The sequence below is a fragment of the Hippocampus bargibanti genome, linkage group LG13 (assembly GCF_051943395.1).
Source record: "Hippocampus bargibanti isolate YZ-2025 linkage group LG13, ASM5194339v1, whole genome shotgun sequence".
NCBI lineage: Eukaryota > Metazoa > Chordata > Actinopteri > Syngnathiformes > Syngnathidae > Hippocampus > Hippocampus bargibanti.
In genome coordinates, this window is record NC_142746.1 from 10,958,832 (window position 1) to 10,979,699 (window position 20,868).

At 40.2% G+C, this 20,868-nt stretch overlaps 1 protein-coding gene across 13 annotated transcripts in view; it reads left to right on the top strand.

Annotated features, from left to right (window-relative positions):
* Nucleotides 1–20,868, top strand: part of LOC148889303 (calcium-activated potassium channel subunit alpha-1a) — a 150,995-nt gene that overhangs the window by 39,735 nt on the left and 90,392 nt on the right. For all 13 annotated transcript variants that reach the window (XM_089011865.1, XM_089011867.1, XM_089011868.1 and 10 more), the window contains exon 2: nucleotides 4,913–5,083. In XM_089011865.1, coding sequence (XP_088867991.1) covers nucleotides 4,913–5,083 — 171 coding nt within the window. The remainder of the gene's footprint in view (nucleotides 1–4,912; nucleotides 5,084–20,868) is intronic.

A 20,868-nucleotide genomic window follows, 5' to 3' on the forward strand; every position in this document is an offset into this window, starting at 1 on the left:
AACCAGTAAGACAAATGCTAGCTTGTGTCGTGAATTCTGAGAATGTTAAAAACGAGGGATAAAGTCTGGCAAGGTGTTAGACATGTAATTGGTCTATTTAGAAATTGCGCTGTAACTATAAAATGAGTTGCCACTTCAGAATAATTTTGACACTTAACTCATTCACTGCCATTCCCAAATGTATGCGGGAACTGAAAATATGACGTGCACCGCCATTCCCAAATTTCTTCAGGTTTTGTTTTTTTCACGAGGTGGGGTGCTGATGAAAGCACTGGTCCGACCTATGGCAATGTTTTTTTCTCTTCCACGAGGGGGCAGCATTTGCCTTTTGTACTGCCACCCCCACTTGCACCTCATATTACTCAAGACGCATGTAACTTAGGAATGAACTCTTTTTTTCTGATGAAAAAAGATAGTCTAAGGTTTCTTACGCTGTATTGTATGTTCATTCTGCACGACCTCACTTCAACCTTTTTTGGTTTTATCATTACTACACTACATCACGACATACGACACTTCCTCACTTTACATTTAAAATGTATTGTCTGCTGTCAATTGTTTGTCTTTTTTAGCCTAATTATAAGTGCCTTGCACGATGGGTCCGAGATGACAGTAATTTCATCTGTGCTGTATGTCATGCATGTTAGCATCTTTGACAATAAAGCTGACTTTCACTTGACTTAAGGTACAGTGATACCTCAGCTTACGAACTTAATTGGTTCCCACAATGTAAATAAAAAAAGGTTGTCTTCCAAACATTAATTTCCCATAGCAAACCATTAAAAATGAGATTAGTTCGAAAAGTTCGTGAGCTAAAGCGTAGGTATCACTGTCGTCCTAAAACTCAATGCTCTGCGGGTCCTGGAATTTGAGTGAAAATGACAAAAACCCTGGCACTGGAGTGGACACATTTTTGCACACGTCTGGCAATGAACGAGTTATTTCACCGCAAAAAGATCATTAACTCACTTTCACATTACATTTTCAAAGTTGATATGATGTTTCAGAGAATAGAGGGGTACTTTCGAGATGAAAAGAATCCAGTTGTGGTAAAAATTTGTAAGTACAATCTTGCAAGTGCAAAATCATTTTTTTACACTATATCAAATTGAACGGTGGATCTGAATTACTTTCTGTTCCAGTAGTCAAACAACAAACAACAACATATTTAAGTAATTAAAATATGATCTTCTCTTTTTATGACTCAAGATGGAGAAGTGACATATCCACTCCACCATTTTAGTTGACTACTTTGTATTTCTGTCCTCTACCAACTCTATCCAACAAAATGAAGCTTAATTCTGTAACAGACCTTAATCGTTTGATCCTTGCTTCAGCGGTTGTTACACGTTTTGGACTAAATGTGTTTGATTACATGCCTGCTTGACACTTTGAGGCTGTGAGTTCCCCAACACTAATAACCAAATAAAGCCAAACCAAATAAATTAGCCACTGGCATTTCCAAGATGGAGTCCCCATGGCAAGAGCAGATAATGATCTAATGTCTGGCTGTTTTAAGGCTAGTTTATTGGCATTGTTCTAGGGGTCGGAATCAAATTAGGAAAATGGCAGCTGTGTCCATGCCTTATCATTATCAAATGTAATCCAATTTGACGAGACAATCCTCATGAAATGGACAGAGCAGCCTCTCGGGTTCATATGTAATAGCTGCGCTCTTTAGTCATGCTCAAGTACTCACGTGTTGTATGTCGGGGTTGGTCATAGTCTGGTCAGTTTGTCAGTTGACTTGTCAATTTCGTTGCTAGGTACAAGTGTTTTTTTTTTTTCTCATTTGCTTGCTTCCGCGCAGGGCATTGTGGTCCTAGTAGACACAGGAATGTCCCAGTTTATATGCCATCGTAATTGAGGCTTAATAGATATGGAATGTCGCCAGCAGTGACTAGCCTTGCCCTGTGTATGAGAAACGTACTGCAAAACTGCACCAGAAAAAAATAATAATAATAACAATAAAAATACAGTACATCACATATTTTCATTACCCATTTTCCCAATGTAAATTGATTTGAATTATGGTGTCAATGCTGCGCTAAATATGGAAGGACTGAAATGCAGTCAAAATCGTATATACCTGATCTGTAATTCTGTCCCATGTAAAATCATTGTAATCCTCATCATAAGAGATTAATAATATAATGCAGATTGTTTTGCTGAAATGTGTTTTTTCTGCATTTTCAATAAACCTTGAAATCTCAGCAGCTGCAAAATAATTGTTTTTTTTTTCAAAAATATTCTAGCATTTAAATCCTTAATAATAATTTAGCTGTGTTGTCTGTTTTCATTATGTACCGGGTATTAAATAGTTGTTTTATGGATCAGTTATCATATTTTCACAGTGAGAGGGAAAACTTCTAAATCCAAATTTGGTATACTATATTTTTTCCCACAAATTGCTACCATTAATCAGTCCACATGGTTCTGTTATTTTTTCATCTGAAATATTTAAAATAGCTTCACAACTAACATGTTTAGTATCACCATTTTCCCCCCAGTTTTCTTCCTGCTATCTGCACCATTTCTTCTTAACTAGAAAGTTGTGCCTGTGCCCCACAAGATTGAATTTAACTGCAATTTCAAGAACCCCCCCAAAGTTGTATCATACAGATGACATTTTGTATAAATCTGAGTATAAGAACGTTCCAACAAGACAGTGCACCCCTCCCCCTCCACTTCTCCCTGTCCCGCACGCAGGAATTAGCATGGAAAGGCCTGCACGACAGTCACCGCAAGGAGCAATTAACTTAAAGAAGCATATGTGCGGAATGAAAAGAGCAATTATATACACCATTCTGTCATTTTCTAATATGTGCCCATTCAAACACATGCACACACGTGTGCAGCATATAGCAGATGGATGCCATTATGGCCTGATGGCCCTTTCTGCCCGCCTCAAAGCTTTTGAAGCTAGTCATGAATATGGACATGCTTACTGAAGCTTTCCCACTAAGCCAAGATATATCGTGAGGAGCTCATATGGTTGAGTTGACAAGTATTGTAATGCCATCGCTCATCAGACTGTTGTTACCGGATAAAGAATTTGCATTGGACACTTAAAGGACAACCAACACCACATTTTTGTTTCCTAATTGACATCAGAAAAAAACGTTTTATAGCATCTAAAATAGCCAAAACACACAGGATGATATTTTTAGTCGAATGCAAAACACCAATAAAAATGACTTAAAATGTCCAAAAACTTCTTCAAATTGAACTCAGAAATGGCCAGTTTCAGAAGGTCCCGCCCCCTTGTTCGTGATGTCACGCCAATACGTCTTACCTTGCTCGAGAATCAAAACAATGGCTTCAGATTCGGAGAAGATGCTTTCTTGTTACTCATCCAGTTATGAATATGATTCAAATAGTTCTGAAGAGGAAAGCATACATGTTTGCAATCGATTAAAGAAGTCCTTCCGTGTCATTTTGAGGCATCTGGACAGAAGTGTACCGCAGAAAATGCAGAAGATGGCGCCAAAGCTCCATTGGAAATCGGCTGATTTGTCTGCTTGGAATTTGTGTCAGCGAATATCAAATAGTTGTCCTGGTGCAACACACAGCGATTCACCATTGCGTTATTTATGTGCTTTCCTTCTAATTTCGCCATCAACACGAAGTTTTCAGACGAAACAAAGTACCGCAAAATGCTTTGTGGGTCCGTTCTCGGTCAGGGGCGTTCCTTCCGTGACGTCAAGAATTGTCACCAACTCAAAAACAAGACTTCCTGAATATTCACCGCAAGTCTTAAAATGTAAAATATAGCTATATGCGGTGGAATCTTTGTAAAATACGCTCAATAGAAGTCATTTGAAGTGATTTTACAAATTATGGACACAACTTGTCCGGAGGCGTCGATTGTCCTTTAACCTATTCTTTAAGAAATAATTGTCGGCCGGCGGTCGTCTGGTTAGCCAGTCAGCTGCCTGGTAGCTGGTTAAGGGTGCACCCGTCTGATTCTTCTTCAATTTATTCACCTGTCTGAGAGTTGCTTTTTCTCAATTTTTCTTTGTTTCACCTTAACAGAGTCTTTATTTTTATATATATATATACAGTAAAGTCTCGTTATATCGATATCGGATATAACGATAGTCCCGGTTATATCAATACTATTTCTATGCACGCACGGAGAAAATTACATGCAAACAGGGTCGGATATATCGATAGTTCCGGTTATATCGATATTTTTTCGGACTCCCTTGAATATCGATATAACGAGACTTTACTGTATATATATAGTGATATCATGAGAGGCTAGCTCTCAGCGGGACGGGACAAGAAGTGCAATGGACGACAGGTTTGGATACAAACAAAAGGTTTTAATCAAGGGTTCCAGGGGGAATTCACAAGCAACAAAGGTTCGAATAGTGTCTCTTCCAATACTTGTCAAAATAAAGTCTCTTCTGATACTTAAATCCAAATAAAGTCTCTTCTGCTACTTAAATCCAAATAAAGTCTCTTCTGCTACTTAAATCCAAATAAAGTCTCTTCTGAGGTAAAACTGAAGACGGAGTTCTTCACAAGAGTCTCTAGGCCTCACCCCTCTTGACGTCCTCGTCATGTAGCCTAGCCACCTTAGCTAGGTTCAAATCCAGTGTCCAGTCGTGTGGTCCCAACTGGCAATGAGTTCCACGCAGCAATCAACTTCTCCACAGAGCACAGCAATCGAGCTTGTCTTTCCCCAAGCTGCACACTCAGAGGCTCTCTGCCTTAAGAGCCCTGCTTTCCAATCAAGCCCTGATCAGCTGCAGGTGTGTGGGTTTAATTGCTGCCTTCCACCAGGTGGGGCCAAGACTCTCTCTGAGTGGAGCCATCTTAGGGGGATGTATTTGCCCTTCAGGACACAGCCTCTCGTGACATCACAATATATATATATATATATTTTTTTTTTTGTGTGTTACAGGAGGCTCAGAAAGTGAACAACCCCGCCAACAATCAGGCAGCAGACAAAGCGCTAAAGGGTCAAGATGAGAAGACGGAGGAAGTCCCCGCCAGTGAGGTGGGATGGATGACTTCGGTCAAAGATTGGGCCGGCGTCATGATCTCTGCTCAGACGCTCACTGGCAGAGTTCTGGTAAGTTTGTTTTTTTTCCCCATTTGGAAATGCAAATATTTCAAAAGATTGTGGTTGAAATTTATAAGTGGTGTGTCGTACACTGATGTGGCCACTTTGAACTAAGTGCTGCATTTTTGGGCTTCCTCCGTGGGGCATGCTCTCCACAACTGGATTTCACACTCAAGTTGGCCTCGGCCCAGATTGGCTGAGCTCAATATTTAGGCCAACACTATCAAGTTTTAATGCTACATTGCTGAAATTAGATGACTGGTCTAACTCTGAATATGCAATCCAACGGTTTATACATTTGATGTATAAAGTACAATTCAGGTTATTATTAGCGCAATGTCATCATCGTCCTTCTCAGTTACACCCAATAATGTCGAGCATTTTGGTTTACTACAACAAGGACACAGTGTTTGCAAACCTTTATTCAGGCCATAATAAATTTGTCATCCTTATAATAATAAATTTTATTTCAAGCGCCTTTCAAAACACCTAAGGACACTTTACAATAAAAACAATAAAACAAAGCACATAACAATAAAACCATAAGTAAAATGATACATAATAAAATAGCAGATAGAACTATACATTGAAAGCAATTTTAAACAAGTGGGTTTTGAGGTGAGCCTTGAAAATAGGGAGGGAGTCAATATTGCGGATGTTGGGTGGAAGAGAATTCCAGAGTTTGGGAGCAGAGCGGCTGAAAGCTCTGCATCCCATCGTGGTGAGACAGGCAGAGGGCACATAGAGGTGAAGGGAGGATGAAGATCTGAGGGACCGAGAGGGAACAGAGATTTGAAGCAGGTCAGAAAGATAGGGAGGGGCTTATCTGACATCTTTTTTTTGTGTAACATACGATCTAGATCAGTGGTTCTTAACCTGGGTTTGATCGAACCCTAGGGGTCCGTTGAGTCAGTCTCAGGGGTTCGGTAGATCCTCCGCCACAGAGGTCCATCCCTCAGTCTAGACTGCAGTTAGTAGGCACAGTCTTTGGAAGAATGGTTCGGTGAATGAGCATACGATACTAGTGGGGTTCGGTGCCTCCAACACGATTAAGAACTACTGATCTAGATTGATCGCCACTGCTCACAACTGAGACAATATTTAGATTCCACAGGGAACCCTAATTCACGTGAAATTCTGGCTCCAACGTTATATTTGGCCAGGACTGTCCAATTAGCAATTAGAGCTAACTTGTGGCATGCTGTTCTACAAGGTGCTGTTTACTCTACCAGATGCACCAATGAGTGAACACGCCTACAGTATGGTAATTTGTCACGTATGAGTGGCAGGTTACAAGCTGTCACCCTAAATTGAGAATTTATTGCAGTAGATTTGAAATGATTTCAAACATACAAGATGTCATTCTCCTGTAGTTTGTCGACCTGGATTGAAAAGCTTTCACGAAAGTATGGCATTGGCAATGTAGGTACGACAGCTATTTTATGCTGAGTACCTCCATGTTCAAGTGCTAATTAATGCGATTCCGGCGCTGTCAATCAAAAGTGAAGATCTTGATATATTGGAGCTCATTAGAGTGCAAGTGCAGCCGATGAAATTTCAAATGAGTATGCGTGATCCCCATTCTGTGTTGAGATGAAATTTTTCCTCCCTAGCCTTTAAAATGGCATTATGATGAGCCCTGAATCATTGCCACACTGCGGGAAAAGGGCAAAAGATGGGATATTAAATGTTTTGATGGTACTGTCGCAATTATAGCCTGACCTAAAACACCTCACATTGGATTACTAAAAGAAATCTTAATTTCACAATTTCAAATATGCGATGAAATTATTCTTGTAGCAATTGAGGCAAAATGGATGACAATGATTGGTCGCGTCCAGCTCAGATGCCTGTTGATTGGAGTTTGTTGTGTAAAGACCGACAACGCAATGTCAACTATGGGAATGAACTGTCGCAATAAATAAATGAATACATAAACAGAATAATAAAGTGCTCAATTGGTACTTCAAGGGTGGAATAGTTCTCCACTTGGGAAATTGCCCCAGTAATAAGCTATCAGTGACAAGCTATTAAACACCCAACCTAGTGGTATGGTAGATCTGTATTTTCGGGTACATAGTTATACTTTACATAAAGTGTACAGTTAGCCTGGTGATGGGCAACATTATAAATATGATTTACAACTGACACCTAATGAGTTCTATGTTGTCATGACATCATTTATGTTCATTGGTAGCACTGTGACCTCTTCATCTCCACTGGAGAAGAAAATCAAGCAAATGTCAACAACGGCAACGTCCAGTACACAAAAAGAAGGGCTACCATGTACATTGACATGTATTTGTTATTTTGACTTCAAGATAGCGCCGCGAAAGTGGCTGCCTTTCCAGCACCTCCTATATTTTGTTTTTATACTTCTTTCTTTCCTTTCATCTTCCTTTTATAACTTTGCTGCTGTGAAATGAAAATGTCTCCACTGCGAGACTAAAAAAGGTAAATTCAATCCAAGATAAGATAAGATCACCTTTAGTAGTCTCACAATGATGACATTTCAAATTTACAGCAGAAAAGTTATGAACGGACGAGTAAAGAATAAATAAGTGCAAGAAAAAAATCATTGTAAAGTCATTGTAACCTTTACTGAAGTTTGACTCCAATACCCCAATCAAAGAGAGCCAGGCCATCACATAACAGGATCCGACACATCTTCAGCTCTTCACATTTTCAAAGCGACTAATTTATGTGAAGCCTGGCATATCAAGAAGAGAAAAAAAGTATAGGACAGATGTACTTTGTATATCATAGAGTTTTTATATATATATATATAAATTTGCTGCTGTGAAATGTAAATTTCTCCACTGCGAGACTAATAAAGGCAAATCCAATCCTATATATATATATATATATATTCTTTTTTGTGAAAGTAACAGTACTGTGTCTAGAATACAATTTTTTTTGCACACCAACTCACTGCGAAATTGTAATTGAGTAAAGTTTGAATGGAAGTTTTCCGTCATGTGACAGTTGCTTCGTACTTGGCCAGGGTAGTGAGGAAATGAGGAGGATTGGTGGGGATCTCGTGGCAGAATTTGAATAATCCTATGGGGAGCTGTCAATTTACAAAATGAGGCTCTTTCATCCACTGGCGTGGTCTCTCGCTTTCATCTCTGTGTGCGCCTCAGAGCTCCAGCTCCATCGAAGCGACGACATGCAGGATGAAAAAGGGAGAAGAGCTGGCGAGCAATGAGACACCAGTTGCTTTATGGAACATGCAGGGAAATGCCACATTTCGCTTATCGGGAGGGACGATAATTGTGCCCAGTGTTTACCCATAAGTTTGCATAGGAGATGTGATATTGTGCAGCACGAAGCGTGTGTGTATATACATGCTAGTGAATATTCTGTGTAGGGAGAGTATTTCCTCGTGTGGGTGGAATATGTACATTTAAATGCTCAGATTTATCTACATGCTACACAGTTCCTGCTCAATTGCCTGGGTATGCACTTTATGTGTGTGTAGGTGGGTTAGTGATGGTTCTGGGACTCGTGCATTCCCATCAGTGTTTCACTGCAGTTCAAGATTAGGACGAGGATCTAGGTACACAAAACATGGCCTGTAACCATAGCAACTGCTGTGTAGATGGGCTCCATCGTGACATTAAGGGGGTTTCTGCCTCAACTCAGTAAGTTTTAGCAACACTCCCTATTACGCAAACACACGCGCATACACACAAGTGGTATTCAAGCATCTTGATCTCGAGACTCCATTTCATCCAAATGGGAGACGCGAAGACGCCCAAGGTGTTGTTGCTCAAAACCGAGCGATGCTGCCACAAGTGGGCCGCACTCAGGATATGTTGAGGGCACTTTCAGATCTAATTACTCTGATGGAATTTAGGAGCCACCTGGGCCACAATGAAGGGCCACCGAAGAGGCATGTGTGGCTAACTAGCACCATTGAATTACACGCGTCTTTGGGATTTGCCTGGTATCCTGTCATCCATCCATTCCATTCATTATCCATACCACTCATTCCTCATTGGGGCCACAGGGGGTTCTGCAGCCTATCCCAGCCGTCTTCGGGCACTAGGCGGGGGACACCCTGAATTGGTTGCCAGCCAAGCGCAGAGCACACAGAGACAAACAACCATCAGCGCTCACATTCACATCTAGGGACAATTTGGAGTGTTCAATCAGCCTGCCATGCATGTTTTTAGAATGTGGGAAGAAACCGGAGAACCCAGAGAAACCCCACGCACAGGGAGGCCGCCCCAGATCTTGAACTCACCACCTCTGCAATGTGAACCCGGCCTGCTAACCACTCGAGTACCGGGCCCCCCCCAGTAGTCGAGTGGTCGAACATTTCTTGGAAATGAACAATAGTGGGAATTTGATAAAATTGCTGACCGAATTAACCAACAAATCAATATTCAATGGCCTGGCCCCCAGACTCCTATTTTAATGCACTATTCTGCACTGATTGAGTGGTGTTGTGGTGGGTCTTTTTCACCAGTGCGTGATGCGTGATTTGACTTTGCCCAACTGGTTTGGCTCTGATGAGAGGAAAAATTAAACATCCGCCCACGGCGCGTAACCATTACGATCTGACACAGGCTGCACGAGAAACAGCTCAATCTGGTGATTAGCAAAATGGCTAGTTGAGCAGAACCCTATTAAGGCTTCGCGGTATATTTCAGAATGCGTTCGCAATGTCAATAAAGACAGGGCTGTAGGCGTACTCAGCCACTTACAGTACGTGCTTAAGTGTATCCATCTTTGCACCTTGTGTGATACAGTGCGACGTTGGCGTTGTTAATAGATTTGTCAAACTTGTATTTCTAATTTCTAGTCGAGTATCACAACATATATCAATGTTTCAATAAGCCGCCGTTAACCTCTGTGCACAGGGTCAAGATTAATGTTCAGGTTAAACCCATCTAAGGATGTCTTTCTTTTTCACCTGTTCCATTTTTGGAACAACACCACATCAAATATTTAATAGCGTCTGCAGTGTGGTGTTCAACTCACTGCGGAGCTCAGGGTCAGAGCGGCAACAGACATAGACAGTAATAAAAGTAATCATACATGAATTTAAGAGAAAAGAAATGGAGCCATTGGTGAATAAGCATCATTTTGTGCGGACTTGTGCAAAGCAGGAAGGAATTTAGCAATTGGAGTGTCACTTGCAGTCTGAGGAGGAAGTGATTCTGAGAGCCCCCCGTGAGCAGCTGTTCACTCGAAACAGGCTGCATGTAAATTAAAGGCATGGCACCTCTGGTTGCCTCATCAAGCACTTGACAGGGGAATCACTCCAATTGCTTTGCGGAGAGACCTCATTAAGCACCCAAGGGCACAGCGTGCAAGGAAAATTCCCCCCGGACAGCTGTATATGAAAGTGACCTGAAATTCTTTTTTTGGGACTCTTGACTAATTGATTCCCGTGTTAATATTACTCTGATAATGTATGTAATCCCATAATGTCCAAGAAATACAGGGATTATGATCTCCAAATGTAGATCTCCCTATACGGTGGATTCACACGGCATGGTCGTTTCCAGAAATAGGTCAGATCCCGCCATGTTTTTTAATGGGATCTTGGGCGGCAACCGAGGACGATCTGCTCACAAAGCCCATGGTCATCCCTCTGCCTCCTCACCAATCCAAACATTGCAGATCATAATTCATTTCCGATGTGATGTCAAATCCAACACATACATCTATCTGTTTTTTGATTTTTTTTTAGTATGTGCATTATTGCTTGTCAAACTTAAAATGACCTTGCAGATATTCACCTCCTCAAATGTGTGTGTTCAAATAGCAAATGTAATCATGGATGTGCAAACATAATTTAAAGGACAACCAACATCACTTTTTTGTTTCCTAACTGACATCAGAAAAACGTTTTATAGGATCTAAAATGCCCAAAACACGCAGTATGATATTTTTAGTCAAATGCAAAACACCAATAAAAATGACTTAAAGTGTCCAAAAACTACTTCAAATTGAACCCGGAAGTGGCCAGTTTCAGAAGGTCCCGCCCCATTGTTCCTGGCGTAACGCCAAGACGTCTTGCCTTCTTCGAGAATCAAAACAGTGGCTTCAGATTCGGAAAAAATGCTTTCTTGTTACTCATCCAGTTATGAATATGATTCAAATAGTTTTGAAGAGGAAAGCATACATGTTTGCAATCGATTAAATAATTTATTCCAGTCATTTTGATGCATCTTGAGAGAAATGTAGTGACAACACTTTAGCACTCGCAGTACCCAAAAAAAGGCAAAAGAGGGTGACAAAGCTCCTTGGAAATTGTCTCCTCGGACGTTTTGTAAGCGAACATCAAATACACTGTAGACGTCTTGGCGCAACACACAACGATTCACCATCGCATTATTTATGTGTTTTCCTTTTAATTTCGCCATCAACACGGATCAACACGAAGTTTTCAGACCAAACAACGTACCACAAAATGCATTGAGGTGATGCAAGGTATGTCCTTTCTCGCTGAGGGGCGTTCCTTCAGTGACGTAGGGTGAGGACTCGTCACCAACTCAAAAACAAGACTTCCGGAATATTCAGAGTGAGTCTTAAAACGTAAAATATAGCTATATGCGGTGGAATCTTTGTAAAATATGCTCAGTAGAAGTCATTTGAAGCGATTTTACAAATTATGGACACAACTTGTCCGGAGACGTCGGTTGTCCTTTAAGGGCATTTTTGGGAAAAACATTTGTTTGCCTTCCATTACATGTTAAGTAAAAAATGTCCAACAAAATCCTCTACGACATCTGCTCTATATCTCTGAACGACATCTTTCCAATTCTAAGACAAAATCAGTCCAGTAAGATATTGTTCTTGAGCATGTAGTTGAAGCAGGTATTTATATGAGAAGGCTTTTATTTGTACATATACTGCAGCACGGGTCATTCTTTGGGCGTGTTAACAATGCAACGCAGTTGGAGGTAGAACGAGGTAGTTTGAACTTTTGGGTAAAAGGGGAACACCTCATGTTTCGATCTGATGGTGATACAGACTCAGTGCAGATATGTTATTTTACTGCTATGTCATAGCTGATGAATACACTAACAATTTCCGCACTCTCAGACACACCTAAACACATTCAAGGTTCTCAAAAGCTGACCATGCCCCTAATGATATCATGTACCTTATACAGTAAAGTCTCGTTATATCGATATTCAAGGGAGTCCGAAAAAATATCGATATAACCGGGACTATCGATATATCCGACCCTGTTTGCATGTAATTTTCTCCGTGCGTGCATAGAAATAGTATCGATATAACCGGGACTATCGATATATCCGATATCGATATAACCGGGACTATCGATATATCCGATATCGATATAACGAGACTTTACTGTATTTGGATCAATATTCTGATTCCTTTGACGTTGTACAATATTTTAAATGGTTTGTCAAGCGCTTTGATATAGCTGCAGCGGTAGTCAAAACTCTGTATAAAGAGAACTGTATTGTATTCCCGTTAGCATAGCTGCGAACGTCACTTATATTCTATGTGCCCTATAATAGGAGGCGCCCTAAATGTGAAACCAAATTAAAGTGGCCATTCATTGAATCAGAATCAGAATACCTTTATTCGTCCCACAATGGTGGAAAGTGTGCCTTATACAGTAATCCCTCGTTTTTCGTGGTTAATGGGGACCAGCACCACTTGCGATTGACGAAAATCCGCAAAGTAAATTTATGTAATAGTAACCAGTGTTATAAATCAGAGGTGGGTGCTGGGTGTGGCTCTGAAGATGCACGGCCAGTCCACATTGCTAAACCATGAGATACAGCCATGTACAAAACATCTGAATCATTCAGCATTTTTTTTTTATTCTGAATGTTTTTTTACCTGAAAAAAAAAATGTGATGCACTGAAACCATGATAAGTGAACCGCGAAGTAGCCAGCGATCACTGTATTCCAAAGCGCCTTAGAATGCAAAAAAATACGGTACAGTATTTCAGTATGAACATGGAAGTACAGAAGACAATTTCTTCATATTTTTCAACAAACAGAAGCACAATTGTGGGTGCATTGGCAGCAAAACAAACTAGGCAAGTATATGTTACTTGCAATGCATTGTGTTTGCTGTCCTCAAACGTCCCGTTGTGCAGAAAATGAGTGTGAAAGTGTTCTCTCGTGCTCCCTGGGATTGACCTCTTTCCTGGTCCGAGAGCAGCAGTTTTCACTGTATCCTCCGCATTGTTGTGTTGTGTTTACCTCAATGTTTAACACCAGTGGACCAACCATTTGGCATTTTATTTCATTTATTTTATCACCACCTACAATATATTGTGTTTTCTGCATGCTCTATGTGGGTGTGCTCAAGCGGCTGCATCCTTGTTTACTTGCCGGTGTGTGTCAACGCACGGTTGTGTTTATGTCTGTTTAGCCCCGCTGATTATGCTTTCCCGTCGAGTGTGTGTAACTAATTTATTGCTGTCAGCAAACTCCTCAGCATGGGTACAGCTGTCAAAACAGCCTCAGGTCCTGCGTCGTGACAACAATTTCATCCCTTTGCATGAAAATAACTGGCGGCGTCCTTCAGGCCGCTTTGTTTGCATACATTGCCCCGCTTGCAAACTTGAGGCTTTTGCATCAGTGGTTTGTCCAGCCAAGGGGAGCCCTGCATGTGTGAGGGAATTCATGAGGACGTTGGACACCAAAACAAATCCACCCTCTCACCCCCTCATGATAAAGGAACACGCAGAAATATGGCTGAGAGATGACACGCCAAAAGCATCATTGCCCTTCTGACACACACAAAAATGACAACAAAAATGTGGATGTTTTTCCATTCACATCTGTGTCCCAAAATTTAGACCGTTATTAGTTGTGATGTTCATAATAAAAAAATAAATAATCCCATAAAAGCATTATCTTTGAACTTGTTTTTCAGGCATTTGATATTATATTATGACATTTTCAATAAAAATGTATATTTTTTTGTCGTAAGATGAATATATTTGTCAGCTGTTACACTTTCCTCAGTTTATTGATGTACTTATTTTTGCCACTCCAAAATAATTATTATATGAATACGATTGTAATTTTTTTTTCTAATATATTATTGTTCCGCCGACAATTTCGATTAGATTAGATTAGAATAGATGAACCTTTATTTGTCTCACAGTGGAGAAATTTCACAGCAGCAAAAACAAAATACAGCAGCTGATGTTGAGGCAGCCACTCTTGAGGCGCCATCTTGAAGTCAAAAACAAAATCACATATAACGCGAAACAACACCAGAGACACAGACTGTCTTCAATCTTCAGTAATTTTGCACTCTCTTTGTTGCATGAAGCAGTTCTAGTTGAAAGAAGAGAGGATCAAAGTGTCTTTTACACCAGTGAACCAGGGATGTCATGGTGCAATGTGGACGTCTGCTCCATGCTAAATTTTGAAATCAAACTGTGAAACTGTAGCATCCATTGACGAAAAGAGATTGTCTCGCAATTCCAAGTCGCGTTCTGTGCTGACACCCCTTTCTTCTCAACGCAGGCTCCTCAAGCTTTTTTTAATTCCATCACAAACGGAATAAATATGACATCTGACAAATTATGCTAAAATATTTTGACTTCTGAATGAAAATAAGTTCCTTTATTTTCATTTCATCCAACTAATTACATGACCAAGTGTATTGATAAAATCAGTCATATTTTACATTCCCTTTTTCCATTGTATCGTCTCACATTGCATTTGTTCATTCAAATCTGAAAATATCTGCTGTGAACGAAATGCATGTAACACAATTGCATTCTCAGTTCTCATGGTCGTTGGCTCCCTAGTTAAAAAGAAGTTTTCTGGAAGCGCATCAATCATGTTATTGCGTGAAATAAACAATCGATCGACGCATCCCGAGCCAATTTCGCTCTAAATTAACAGTAGTGGACACGGACAAATCTCTCCATTTTTCACTTCTCCTTTTGCCATTCGCCTGCATCCCCTTGTCCCTTCTTGTTTTCCTCTCTGCTGTTTTGTTTAGATTACTTATCCGTTGGGCGTTTGCGATCATTTAGCCGCTCAATCAATAGCGATCCAATTGGCATAGACCAGCATCCTTGGAATGGTGATGAATAGGTGTTGATGCCTGTGGAAGCAACCATGCAAGCAGGGGACTGAGTGGGAGTAAGTGTACGCCAACATCTTCTCGGTTGAGATATATGATGGAAAACTTACAAAAACATTGCCCTAAAGAACAACCATGTTTTTTTCATTAATGATCGCTATGAAATATTGATGGCTCCATCACAGCAAGGCACTGATGGGTGTGGTTCTCTCTGCATATAATCTTATTTCCTTTGATCTAGCTGAGCCTGGCATCCTGATTAAAAAAAAATGAAAAAAAAGGTTTGAGTAGGGGACCTACACTGGTCGTAGTGTCGATGGCGCATACTGAGCACACATTGTTATTACTGGTACCATTTTATTTGTGCCAGATACAGTAAATCTTAAAATTGTCCATCCTCAACATTTGTCACTTTGACATTCTATTAATGTACGTGAAATACGAGTGTGTTTGCATGTGCATCTGCTTTATTAGTTTCTTGCAATCAAATGGATGTATGTTATTGTTGTTTGGTTCCAGCGTGTGATTTACAAGCATATGTCGCTGGCGATTTATGGTTGAAGTCTGGCTTTTTCTGTGATGCTACTTGAGAAATGTGGATCAATTGTATGGATGGGGGTGTGTTTTTTTTTAACGCTGTGGGAGTAATTTTTTATTGATAAATGCATTAAAAAATATCTCAAAGCTACACACTGGGTAATCGAGGAGTGGAATGATGGAAAAAGTGACAGTCAAAGTTCAGGCATTTACAATGTACCCCCATAGGAAATACAATTTACCTGCTGTTGCCATCATGCCATGAACATTTTATTAACTCTGCAGGCCAATTAAGTGTCACCCAATGTGTGAAAAGAAGTTGCCAGCCGTTAATCTTAAAAATGAAAAGCAATAAATTCTTGCATGTCTGGTTTCTGCGTACAGGTATAAAGACAAAAACATTTTTTTTTCCCAGTGTGCGTGAGCTTTTGTTATTTTCCCCAAGTTATTACTGACCTACATTGTGCTGAGGAGCCCAAATGGAGAGAAGTTTATTACTTTCTCATATTGCAACAAGTTTGCTTTCATTTTTGCTTTGGACGTGGTTATTTGCACGCTACTACAGGCACATTTATAAGGCAAGCTGATGGACCAGTACAACCTCAGTGTTTGTGATGGGGAATCCAAATATATGCCTTGAATTTGTTTTGGAGACTTATTCATAGGTCACCCTTGATAATATACCTCTGTATAGTTCCATTCTCTTTCACAAACTTGTTATTCGATGCCCGTCTCTTAATTGCCCCCTTTCATCGGCAAGTTTGGAAAACCCCGTGATGTACTTTATCATGAACCAGAGGTTGTATGTTTATGCACATCTCAAGATTAGATGTTTTATCCTCAACAAATGATCAGTCCAGGACATTTTGCTTTATATATTGAACCACCTTCAATTCACTTTCAATTAACAGCACAGGGGTCACTTTAATAACCCTCAAATGGTAGGTCTAGAGGTTAAACCCCATAAATAAATTATTTGGTGCCGCCAGTCGAGGCCCATCTTCACATTACTCGCTTTTCTGTGACGATGACTCATCGCACCTTGGTGTTTCTCTCTCGCTTCCATCTATTAACCAGCCCATTTACCGCAAAAACCTCAATTTCTTGAGGCTAAGGACCATACTTATTTTCTCCAATTCCGCGCTCCCCTGCCTACCTTGTCTGTCCCACACTCAGTCAGGCAGCAAGGTCAAGAGAAAAGGGCTCAGCTGTGATTCTTAATCGATGTCCTTAAAAAAACACCTCAGATGCTGTTGAATCATTCAGCTTCTGATAAAAAAGCTCAGCACATTTCTTTAAACAAATGTCTTCACCTCTAACGTGGGTTAAAAAGGACCTACCATTGAAGAAGTGAAAGGGGTTAAAATGAAATCCATGTCCAAACCATGTTGTTTGATCATGTAAATGTAAAAATGTTCTTTTTATTTTGCTAGATGCGTATGTTATCTGATAAACACATACTATAATATCCCATGGTGCTGTTGCTAGCATAACTACCATTGTCTTAAAAACTCCAGAAGAACTATACCTACATTTAAACACACCAACAAACAAAATTGTCTCATTGGAAAAATAACCCGTCAATTCTAAAATCTTAGCTACTCTAAGGACCATTTAGTGACAGTCACAATTCTAGATTATTGGTGTGACAAAAACAATTGAGCTGACATTTAATTTAGTCAGCAAGGAACCAGTTTGGGGAGAATAGAATGTATGGCCTTAAAGGAGGTGGGACAGAGATATTTTCCTGCATTGCTCCTTGTAGTTTTCTGGATACAGCTAAGAAAGCAACCGTTATGGTTAACGCTAGCTTTTGGAGAAGTGTCTTCTCAGGAATTACTTGGCTAATTGAAAAAAAAAAAAGCCTGGGCACTTGGCCGTTGCTATTAGACAAATTAAATTTTGACGGTTTTGCTTTAACTTCCGCAAGTGGTGGCGCTAATGCTAGACACTTTTTTGCAGTTGGTTGTCTATGCTACTGATAGCGAGGCTAAGGCAAGGGTCATCAGAAAATGAGATTATGAAAGGACGTGAGATCTAAGGCTTCAGACATCCACACAATACCGAGGCCTGACAGTGCAGATACAGTATTTTCTCACATTTTGTTGTCAGCTCTGGCGATTTCCTGTCACCGCCGAGACAGGTTCTTGTAGTTGTGACGAAGGCTCCGTGTAGCCTCAGGGGACGAACACTTGATTGACTCCAGTATGATATAAAAGCTAATGGATCATTGCAACTTGCTATGTCACCGACTGGCACAGACTCTATATTTTTCCCAAAGCAGAACCCTCTAAAGGTGACCGAGGGCATTAGTAAAAATATTTAGGATGGACAATGGCTTTGCTTGCGAGTGCTCTTACTCAGCAATATACATTTTCTCATTGATTCTCATTTGATTAGACACACCAAAATGCAACACGGTATGTCTTCCACAATGTTCAGCCAATCAGGAAGTGCTGTCTGTGCAGGTTTCCCGGACCAATTTCACATCACTCAGTCGACCCTTGCTCTAACCTTGCCACTGCCCTCTGTAAAACCTATGATGCCAACAAATTCTACACCTGGGTTTTCTATTCAGTAGCAATATTTCAACCTTTGACATTCAACCCGGTGACACGGTTCTCTGTACAACCCAACAGGCTGTCAATTAATTCGAACATAAAGCTATTCAGGCCACTTCTCTGATGCCAGGTCATTTGTATATTTGCTTCTACGAAATACAATCATTTCTTTTTATTTTCAAGACAGACCATAAAACAATTATTGACAAACAGTCATTAAATATCCAACCTTTCAGAATAATAATAACTGCATGGTCCCACAAAATGCTGGAAACACGGTTTTCCTCAGAGATCCATTTTGAGATGTGGATTGTCCATCTTCAGTCTGATTTTCAGAGCCCTATGTCATGTTTGGAGTTATCCTGCTGAAAGTAACAACCAGAAGACAATAGACAGTTTTTATACAGTGAAATAGCCAACATCGCACAACTGGGAAATATTTTTCAGTGCTTTCATTTTGTGTACTGTTACCTTTGTAGTGGCCGGTCTTCAGTCACTTCTCTTTTAACCAATTTAGTTCATCTTGACATCTCTCTATTCTTAATTGACAGTCGTGCTAATTTAAAACATATTATTTTCTTACAGACAGTGTATTGGAGGTGTTCAAATACCTGACATGTTTCTGACGAAGGCAGAAGTATACGTCGAAACATGTCAGGTATTTGAACACCTACAATACACTGTCTGTAAGAAAATAATCTGTTTTAAATTAGATATCAAGTAGACAGGATGAACTTAATACAACTGACAGTAGTGCTACTCAAGTGTTTGCGTCCTGTTACTGTAGCATAATTTGTCAAATTGTGATGAGCATCCCTTGCCGTAATATGATACTATTGAGTTACAATTGCCTTTTTATCAGATGAAAGAAGTTTCAGTATCCTCGTACAAACTCTGCAGTGATCAAGTATTTGGAGGAGATACCACCTTACCTTGTGCACATTTGTCAAAATATAATACATGACTAGTTTGTCATATACATTTCGTTCCTTTTTGTGAAGATTCATTGACACATATATTAAAGGAGATTATCTTGATCACCAGGCCTCATTGTGACAAATGGATGCCATGTGATTGTCTGATTCGTTATTTGCAAGCTGTTAAATGAAAACAGTCAAATTATGAAGCCGGGTTTTATTTTACTGCATAGCCAAATACAATTCTCCCAAAAGTGAATTTACTGCCACTATGCTGTGCACATAAAGACAAACAAACACTACCTGTCATATTTTTTTTACAGTTTGTCATTGATTAGCATGTGTTGTGTCCAGATTTGACTGCAATAAATGCATCACGAGTTTGAAAAAAACCAAAACAAAAACTTAAGTGGAACTGGGATGATATTATTCTTTCATGTGATGAATGATAAAATATCCATAACATGAGATTATTCATTTTTTCCCCTCCAGGCTCTATAACTGCCAACAAACCACTTTCTGTCCTTGTTTTTTTTTTTTAATTTAAGTCACCAGCAAGTGTTTTTGACCATCTCATGCACTGAACACCCACTCACAACATTTTTGATACTCCCTCATGCGTCGTTTCCCCATCCTTGATAATGAAATGAGAAGCCAATGCTTTTTCCCTCTCACCCTCATTATCAATTTCCATTGAATGACAGTATAATGACCTTGAAATGCTTTGAGGAGGAAATCCCTTTTAGCTCAACCCGGCTCTGGCACTATCACTCAGTCAGAGTGTCATCGTTCCACAGCGGGTGAACCTTTATTAAAAAAAAAGAAAAAAATCCTTTGAGGACAGATTAAGCTCCACCTTGTTATTATTCAACCTTTTTGCCCATTGTGCAGGCATTTGATGCTGCGATTTAGCTTCTGCCTCCACTTCTTCATCTGGCTCAGCTTCTATATACATCAGCAGGTCTGAGTCATGCAAAGAGAGAGATGCAGTGTAGGAGTGAACGGATTGGCCACATGGTGATGGGTCTGGCTGCATCCCTACCTCTCCTTTATAGGGTGGACAGGTTATTTTTGGCGCAACATTGGTGAGAGGATACATTGCCCCAATTCACATAAACCACACCATGGAGGCAAACAAAACCTATTCCGAGGAGAATTATTGATTTTTATCATGAGCTATTTTTTCATGATACCTTGAATCAGGTATCTGCCAGGTATCAACACAATATTGAAACGTTGTATCTGTCATATCATATGCAATGTGGCTATGGTTGTCACTGACAACCATAGCCACATTGCATATGTCCGCATTTCCACTTGGTAAAGGGATTTCTGATTTTGTTCAGTATGTTCTGACCTCACCCGTGGCTCAAAGTAGTGCTATTCAGTGATGTCAGCAAAATCTGTACCATCTGCTGAGCCACGTTTCACATCCGTTTCCCCCCACTCCTATGCTCTACTCTGGGATGGGATAGCCTCTCAGCCTCCGTGAAACATATCACCTCTGCCACCGGCCCTGCTCCTTATACCTTCCATTAGATCACTGGCCCGAAGATAATGCTTGACGTAACAAGCTCAGTGGTGTGTGAGATAGGATGGACAAATGTAATGTGACTTAAATGTGAATTCATTTATTGATTAAGTATTTAGTGGTTGCTGTTACTCAAAAACTTTGGTAGATCATAGTCGATGAAGTTTGGAAGCCAACACAAACTATGGCTGAC